Source organism: Opisthocomus hoazin, chromosome 4 (assembly GCF_030867145.1).
Source record: "Opisthocomus hoazin isolate bOpiHoa1 chromosome 4, bOpiHoa1.hap1, whole genome shotgun sequence".
In the NCBI taxonomy this organism is placed as follows: Eukaryota; Metazoa; Chordata; class Aves; order Opisthocomiformes; family Opisthocomidae; genus Opisthocomus; species Opisthocomus hoazin.
Window position 1 is genome coordinate 51,614,700 of NC_134417.1, and position 9,360 is coordinate 51,624,059.

The window sequence follows — 9,360 nt, forward strand, 5'->3', positions numbered from 1 at the left end:
ATGTCTTTCTTTTCCGCTGGTAAGAAATAAGCATGGCTGGCAGTGAGTTTAACTGGGATGGCTGAGGTCTGTACCAGCACCAGTTCTAGTTTGTTCTGTTACGCTAAGTTGTAAGCTGAGGGAGCTCAGGAGTAGAAGAGAGAAGGGTAAACAGCTGATAACGGTGACCGCTGCAGCAATCTCAGTTAGATCCACCCCTGATGGGAGACAAAACCAATAGTACATGTTACCACCAACCCGGCACCTGACAGGTCTGCTTCACCCTTCACACTTCGTGAAACGTTCTGCACAATAGAAAGCTTCGTTCTGCAAGTTTATTGGACTTAACTTTATAATGCTCCCAGAAACCGAGTGGTCCCATGGAGAGCAGAGCTGCTGCAAGTTGGGTCACTTCACCTCAGCGTCTGAACCAGCTTGGTTTGCTTTGAGTATCTTGCCCAGGACCGCTTGCCTACAGCTGTGTGATCACTAGATTTCCTAAGGGTGTGCGGGAGTGTTAACCTGCCGGCGGTTTCTGGAAGCAGGAGTGTGAGTCTCGGAGGGTTCTGCCGTGTTCTGGAACCAGTTGGTCAGCAGCGTGTTTGGAGGGTAGCTGCGCTGTGCGAGGCAGTGTCCTAGGGTGTGAGTGGCCACTTCGTGCTCATGGATTTATTGCAGTCGTAAAACCAACTCAGTTTGAAAAACACATCTTTTTCTTTACCGTTTATGATTTTCTGCAGCTGCCATGTGAAGACCAGATCATCCTTCTGAAAGGCTGCTGTATGGAGATAATGTCCCTCCGAGCAGCAGTTCGCTATGACCCCGAGAGTGAGACTTTAACACTAAATGGGGAGATGGCGGTGACAAGGGGCCAGCTGAAAAATGGGGGTCTTGGCGTAGTGTCTGATGCCATTTTTGACCTGGGCATGTCTCTCTCTTCATTTAACCTGGATGACACCGAGGTTGCCCTTCTTCAGGCTGTTCTACTCATGTCATCAGGTGAGAACAGAAATACATTGGGACCTCAACCATTTCGAAACTCTTTAGTCTTTGTCGCAAGCCTCTTTTAAAAAGAACTGGGCATGTTAGATCTTGTAGTGCTGACTAGAGTAATGTGGGAGAAATTCTCTCTCAAAATCCCAGTGCAGCTTGGAACGAGTTTGGTGAGCACTAGGAAAAAAATTCAGGGTAGTCAGAGAGAAGGGCATAAAAGCGGCTTTGGTAACACACCTTGCTCAGTTTAGTACCTGGGGAGGAGGCAGGGATGATCAGCAGAAAGAAATCAGGCCTGGTTCTGAGCCAATTTGCCTTGAATGAAAAACTGGTAATTTAGCAACAGTTGTCCGTGCAGTAAGTTCCCTCTTCCCCTAGGTACTGCCATGTGCTGGGCGGGAAGTGCAGTGCGTACACGTTTCCATCATTCTCACGTGCTCAGTTTGACCTGCTGAATGGCACCACCACTTGCCAGTGGGCCTTTGAGAGCCGTGCTGTTTCCCTCCAGTGGGACCATTTGCGACTGGTCTCTTGGTGGTGTGATACAGAATCAACAGAGACCGTTTCGTATGAGTTGCAAAGCATTTCTTCCCTGCTCAGATCGAGTATGTTTTCGAATATACTTCCACTGACTGTGCCAGCCCAAAGAGGAAATTCCATTCTTGGGCAGTGGCAGATTTGGCAAGGTTTTGGTTTAAGACCACTTTGAAGACTGGGTACTAAATAACAATACACAGACAGTGATTTACAAGCATGAGCTGCATCTGAGACAGAAAGGTTTCCACATTAATCACAACACAGTACTTGACTTTACCAATCAAAACATTTTGATTTCTTTTTAGTTCTCTGCACAGCGATATACAAGTAGGGGTTTCAGAAGGCAGTCCAGAGGGCCAGCTTTCCCAGAAGTGTCTGCTGAAGAGTGACTTGTGAAAGGAGCTTTTCCAGCACCCGTCTGGGTGCTGGTTGAGACAATCGGCCAAACTTTTGGCCTTTGTTGTCCCTCGATGCTCCGTTAACAGTTTCCTTTGCAGCTCACGTGTGGATCAATGCCTTGGTCAGAGACTGCAGTTCTTTCCCAGAGAGCCAGTTCTGTGGCTTAGATATCTGGCAAGGATTTTTTTTTTGTTCCTTATTAGTTGTTTTACAGTAAGATATAGATAGAAGCCTTAGATGAGATCAAGTATCTGTTGCTCTCGTCACTGCAAGGAACAGCTATGCTTTGAATGGGCAAAGCAGGCAAAGGATGAAGAAAAGGATTATCTCCTTGTTTTAACAGGGATAGTACTGATGAATCAAGTGCAGAGGGTCAAAGAAGTTGTTTGTGACAGAGCCAGATGTCCTTGGTCTCGCTCCTTTCTTTCGTAACAACAGAATTGTCCTGTTTTTCCTGATTTATGATCAGGAATTCATTAAGGTAAACGAGTAATAACGACAGTTCTGCTTCTTTGTATCTGCAGATCGCCCAGGCCTTGTTTGCGTCGAGAGGATAGAAAAGTGTCAAGAGGGCTTCCTCCTGGCATTCGAACACTACATTAATTACAGAAAACACCACGTTGCACACTTTTGGCCAAAACTGCTGATGAAAGTGACAGACCTGCGAATGATCGGAGCCTGCCATGCCAGCCGCTTCCTGCACATGAAGGTGGAGTGCCCCACAGAACTCTTCCCTCCGTTGTTCCTGGAAGTGTTTGAGGATTAGAGAGACTGAAGGGGTTCTCCACGCCCCCGTCGCACTACTGGCTGTCATTTCATCCCGTTGCCCGGCTCTTCTCACCTCTGTTTGTTCTTCTTTCGTTCTCTTCTGTTTCTTGAGGCGGGGTTGGGGTTTTGTTTGGGTTTTCATTTGGGGTTGCTGGGGGCAGTTGTATACACATGAGTGAAAACATCCCTTTAATGCGGGTACTTGTGACTATTGCAATTTGTTCTTCAGTCCTTTGATGTGAATGCTTTGACAGCTTAACAGTGAAAATACAAACAGACCAATCTCATTCACCAGCACTTGCGTGGTCACCAGCTCACACACGTCATTGCTTGGAAAATACAGGAGAGAAATTGAAGTGGCAGAAAATAAATTGGCCTTCAAGTTAGAACAGCTATTGTTAATTTGACCCTGGCAGTTCTGGCTGGTATTACCTCATTTGGCAGTGCATAAGTGACCATTTCATGAGATGAAATTTCTAGTCTTCACAGTTGTTTCTGTTGTAACAATCACCATTATGATCTAGGATCTTCATCATCATCACGATCCCATCATTATCTGAGGATTGTTCCAGCAGATACAGTTTAACTATGCCCCATAAATCAAGTGCTTAAAATAAGGCAGCATGTTAGAAGGGACTGACTCTTTTTTTTTTTTTTTCCATGTGTACAAGAAAGTAAGATCCTTCAGTTCTTACTACATTTGAACTCCAGGTAACTTCGCTGGAAGGTCTGTTGGAGTAAGGAGGGAAATTTGATCCTCTGAGGTGCTTTTGCTGAGTGGAGAGGTCTGATTTTTCTGAGGTGTGTGGAAAATTCAGCACTCTGAAGGAGAAGGCTCTCCATCAGGATAGCAGGCTTACCTCGGAGTTATTCAGGGATGTGAATGCTCATAGAATGAGGATAAGGAGAGCGAAACATACAGGGTGACCTTCAGATGGGACAGAAACCAACTGCGTTATTAATGACACTCAAGACTGTACAGCTTTATCCCAGTGATACAAATAGTGTTGCTTGGCAGTAATCTTTTGTTTTATATATATATATAAAGTTTATATGCACATATATATATATAATTTTATATATATATAATACAAATCTTCAGCGGATGTCTTAAACTTATTTCCATATTTTTATCTTCTCTCTCTCTCCTCCTCTCACCTTCTCCTGTGCATGTGTGCATTTATGTGTGTTGATCAGCTAGGTTCTCCCTCTTTGGGGTCTGTATACGTTTCATTTGGCTAGATTCTCTCTTGATTCCTTCAATTTATATCCTCTAACTGCACTAGCAGGAACCAAACTGAGCAATGACAGGATGTCCTGCTGCCGAAATCTGCAAGCCAGTACTCACAGTCCTGGAATGTTTGGAGGCCAGTGATGAGGGCATTATAGGTAGAGGTTCCTCTCTGTCATCCATCTCCATTCAGGGGTGTTGTCCCTCGGTTTTATAAACTTGATATTAAACCATTTGTGTGATACATCAAAAGCATCCTTCTGTTCTTCCTGGGAACCAGAGACTTAGTTCATGTATTTCGCACTTCCTCATACCCCAATTTCTTTCGTGTTGTGCATTCATTTGTATCAGTTTCTTTTTCTACTATTTATTGATATGTTTGCCTGGCAAGTCAGTGGGCATTGTTAGGGTAGACATGTTGACTTTCAAAGCTTATAGCCCATATCTAAACCCATATGTTACGTGTTTATTCCCTCATGAAAACAGGATACTCAGGAAAACTTATCTTGTAGGTGGAACACAGTGTGTGTGTGTCAGGTGTCAAACTCTTTCCACCCCTCTTTCCCTACATCATTGATAAAGCATTTTGAGTGCCATTGGCTGTGTTTTCAGGGATATGGAATCTTGTTCTCCCTGTTGTTTGATACCATATGCACCTGTGATGACTTGTGAGCACTGATGTTATCACTTAGGGGTTTGTGCCCATAATTTTGTGAGAACATAAAACACAACGGGGTGCTTAGGGGTTTTTGTGCAGTTAGCAAGGAAGACAGACCATTGGAAATTTGTTCTTAAATGTCTACTGAAGTTGAAGAACGTCTGTTGTGGGCTGTGTTTGCTCAGTCTTGAAGCATATGTGTTAACATCAGTGTTTATCCAAATTCTTTGTAGAGCACCATGTCTTGGGGATGAGGAGTTAGAAACTTTCTAGCTTTTTGGAACAAGAGGCCAGACAATGTGATGAACTCACATGCATTCATGCAGGATCTCAGATGAGCAGCATCCATAGTCAGTAAAGAGTGCAAGGTATCTGTTTTGGGGGTGGCTTGATAAGGAACTGGTGGCATATAGGGAAAGGAAAACCCAGCTAATCCATTACTTGCATCTACACCCACAATGGCTTGTGAAGAAAAGAGAAATGCGCATGTCTTTTGGAGTTCTGTTCTGCCATGGATCTGAGCGTGGAGTTCCTCCTGGAGCCGGTGCAGATATCTCACGTTTGCTAAATGTGAGCCTGAGTTAACATACAAGCTTTTGTCTGTGCTGTGGATGAGACCCGGGAGGAAAAACAGCACGTTTCTCCTAGTAGTAGTCACAATGGTCTCAGTACAAAGTGCATGATGCTTTGTGTATTTCTCAGAGCTTGAGTTCCAGGAGTTGTGTTGCTGCTGGAGAGTTTCAGTTTGTCATTAAGGTCAACAGTTCTTATCCTTTGGGCTATAAAGAAAATCAGTAGCCTCAATGTTGATTATTTAGGTGGGAAGTCATTACCCAACAGTGACTTAGCTCATAACTACTGGGGCCCTCATAACTAGCTTTTGAACACTTGGGATTGTCAGGACTGCATTAATCAAAAAATAAGATCAGAGGTTAGAAAAAAATCCGAGAGCTGCTGGATTGACTTGGGGAAGCAGCAAGAGATGAAACAACTTGAAAGGCCCTGGACAGAACTGCAGTTTGAGACAGTGCTGCCAATTAATGCTTTGCTCACTGGCTGCTGTGAAATTTATTGCTCATACAGGAACTTGTCCCCCAAGGTCTACCACGGCAAGTTAAAAAGTTTTAAAACAGCCTGCGTAAATAAATGGGTGTCTGAATTCAGGCACCTAAGCTGTGTTTAGGCGTATAAGCTAATGGCCTGACTTCCCAAGATGCTGGTGCAGTTGGGAGTTGTGCGTAATCAGGGTTCTGAAAATCAGGCCGCATTCCTTGGGTGATTGCAGATGGACCAAAGTACCTAAAATCAGGCAACCAGCTTTGACAGGTTTGGCAGTGCTCTAAGCGGTAAGAACAGATGTCAACATACTTTTCTAGCTTTTTAGATGAAGTTGGAGTCTGGCACTGATTAACAGAGGGGGATTAGTAGTGTTCCTTGATTGAAAACTAAAACCAAGCTCTTAAGTTTGATGGATTTGATGCACTGACATCTAATGGCCACTGAAAACTAAGACCAAGCTCGTAAGTTGGATAGATTTGGTGTACTGACATCTAATGGCCTCTGATCTCCTGTCAGGCTTACTTTGTGTGACTTCTTTGACTCCCTCAGTACGACTCCTCATTTATCTGATCACGAGAGCAAAACTAGATCACGTGAGGCTGCTCTTCTAGACTCTTACCAGTGGATACTGACCTCAGTTCTGCAAAGACATACTTACTTTTAAATACAAGTGGTCTCAAGCCATTGTAGGATTGAGCCCCTGGACTGACCATCTGAGTGACAGACATCGGTACTGCAGTCAGCGCCCTTTGTAGTAACTGGCCTTCGGAGTGAAATAACGAACATGCACTTTCCAGTGCTGTCCAGAGTCTCGTTTCTGATGGTGCCGCGTAACTCTCATGTCTGCTTTGTGGTCTACGTGTGGGTCTTACATAGAAGACTCTTCCTGTCAAACCTGATTGTCACCGTTCATGGCTTTGCCCTGGGTAACATGTGCATTTAGATACTCATTTCATGCATAATCTCAGTTATTATATTTATAATGACATATATAGTGCGTGATAATGGTTTTTGTTTACATTTTGCCAAAATGTAGATGTTAGAGTTAGACCTCCAAGGTCCAAAATCATCCTTGAGCAGACCGCTTGCTTCTTCAGAGGCAGGCATCAGAAAAAGGAAAAAGCTGTCCAGAAAGACCATTTATATCAGAAATCTGCCAAGACAGGGCTGTTGATCACAAGCGGAGCATGTCATTGCTAGTGATGTATTTTTACGCTATGGAACTCTAACCTGTATGTGTCATATTGACTTCTTGCTGCATGAATCATAAATTATAAAAATCCGTCTTACAGTTTTGAGATGTAGCCAGCATTCCTAAGGCTAAACCTTTTTCACTGACAGAATCAAAATCCACAACCAAGGAACATATTCCTCTCACTGTGAGAGCAGTTGAAAGCGTTCAACATTTATCTTTTCACAAAGGAGGAGGTGACAGGACCTCTTAATGTGTCTTGTTATTGTGATCATCTGGAAATGATTGCCAGACGTTTCCTTTTGATATAGCAATGAAGTGATCCGTATTTAAATTTTATAGAGAGAATTTTATTCTAGTGTGATAGAGATTTATTTTCCACTTAAAGACTCAAAATGGTGTGAGCACGTTTTTTTTACTATGGTATATTTTTGCTTTAAAATTAAAAACAAAAAAAAAAGGTTTGGCCTTATCACGAAGTTTTAGTGTGTCGTATAGATGTTAGCAAATGCAAAGAGTGTGCATTATTTGTGTGTATCCACATTGACTGATGTCGCCTTCAAAAAGCAATATTGTGCAGGTAATAAGTTGTGTGTGACTGTCCATTGCACAGTTTACCTTCTTTAAAAGCTAACCTTGTTTATGCACAAGACAATCAAATGTAAATCTACATCAGCACCCAGGTGTAGATTAAATTATGTAAATTACTGAGCACAATGTAAAACATTAAAAGACACTTTATTTAATTACACATTTAATGTTGGTAAAGATAGTATCAGGGCATGAACTAGCTGACATACTGTAATTTCTTTTTCTCTTTTCCTGCTTCCTTAGCACTCTTTGGTTTTGGTTTGCTCATAAATACATCAAATTAGTCATTCATAATTTTTTTGAAGAGAAGGGTGGGTTGGGTTGTTTATTTGTTTTCATGAAGTTGGTTGGGAGGACTTCTTCCTTTGTCTGTGAGGTTTGTGGGTTTTGCTTATTTGGTTTATTTTTTTATATCAGTTTCATGCCCTGAGGGTAAGGCAAACATTACACCGTATGGTAAAAAACAGAGTACCTTGGATGATGTATTTTTTTGCAGTGTTAAGAGTTATGCTAGATTGGTAATATTTTTTCAGCCTAAAATATATTAAAAAAAAAAATCTGTGATCACATATGTTTTAAACTATCTAAAGAGAAAATTTGTATATTTGGGGGAAGAAAATAATTTTTACATAGCTTTTGTATGCAGATATTAAAATGTAATTATGAATATAGTGGGCATAGATAGCTGTGTAAGCTTGAATTCTAAAAAAGAAAAAGATTATAACTGGAAAGCGGTCCCGGTGTCTCTTTGTTGCAGGCTGTTTCGCACACTTCCAAGCTGCTGGAATGGGAACAGTAGGGCCCAGAGCACAATGTTGTATCGACTCCAACCTGCTCATGTTTCTGTCCTTCTGCATCGCTTTCATCACCTACCTCATACCTTATCTCTTCTCCTCCCCTCCCTTGGGCACCCAGCCAAAGACTTTCATTCTCCACCGTTCGCAGCAGCCAAACTTAATTCGCTCCGGTGAGCGGACTCCTGATTTATGTCTCACTCAATTACATTTTTTAAGGGAATGCCCTTTCTTTCCTTTTCTGTTCCCAGTCTAGATGGGGATGGTGCGACAGGAGCAGTAGGCTTCCAGTCTCGTCACACTTCCCATACCTCAGTCTCCTACCTGTTGGAGAAGTCTGCTTGTTTAGATGTTCTCTCTAGTCATGTATTCCTTCACACTTTTGATTTCTCCCCAAGTTTTTTCATTCCCTTCAGGAAGAAAACCAAGACCCAGAGCCTGGATCCAAAGTCACTGCTTGCCCTGCCCCAGACGGGAAACCTCTTTAAGGCTGTTGCTTCACAGTGATTTCCACAGGCATTTACTGGGTGACCACCAGCTCCTGCCCCTGGTCCCCTTCCCCGTGAGGCACCGGGAGCCTTTGAATGGGTGCTGGGCTCCCCGACCTCCCTTTGCCCGGCGCCGGCGGGAGCCCCTTCCCCATGGCAGGCTCGGTGTCCCTGGGGAGCGCCGTGCCAGCACCCCGAGTGTTTGATCCTGCTGATGCCCACGGGAGCAGGGCCTGCCTGCAAAGGCAGAAGATCTGTCTGAGGAGCCCAGGGGAAAGCACGAAATCCGTGCTGTGCCTGAAATGAAATCCCTCCAAGCACAGCGGTTCGGGCCCCTGAGTGGGGAAGTCCTGGCAGAGCCTGCGGTGGGGCTGCGTGGAACCAGCAGTGGTGTGGGCTGCTGGGGTCCTCCAGGGCCGTCTCTGCAGCCAGGAGTTGGTTTGCTGCACAACAACTTGTTTACTCGGTGTGGAGTAATGGTTCTGTTCCCACAGACCCCAGTGCATCGGCTGTGATGCTTTTGGGCTTTGTTTGTAGTGGTGAAGTCGGTGTTTTTCAAAATACAGCGTGAGGTTTGTGGAGAGGAGCAGTATTGTGGCAGCCATGTGTATTTGCTTCAGTGCATATTTATCACTGCAGAGAAGGACATAAAAGATGGTTGGTTCTCCCCG

The 9,360-nt window shown here is 43.8% G+C and overlaps 1 protein-coding gene across 19 annotated transcripts in view; it reads left to right on the forward strand.

The window, feature by feature from the left end:
- Positions 1 to 8,138, forward strand: part of THRB (thyroid hormone receptor beta) — a 177,254-nt gene extending 169,116 nt beyond the window's left edge. For all 19 annotated transcript variants that reach the window (XM_075419013.1, XM_075419010.1, XM_075419012.1 and 16 more), the window contains 2 exons: positions 720 to 978; positions 2,433 to 8,138. In XM_075419013.1, coding sequence (XP_075275128.1) covers positions 720 to 978; positions 2,433 to 2,674 — 501 coding nt within the window. In that variant the 3' untranslated portion in view covers positions 2,675 to 8,138. The remainder of the gene's footprint in view (positions 1 to 719; positions 979 to 2,432) is intronic.
- Positions 8,139 to 9,360: the final 1,222 nt, after the last annotated feature.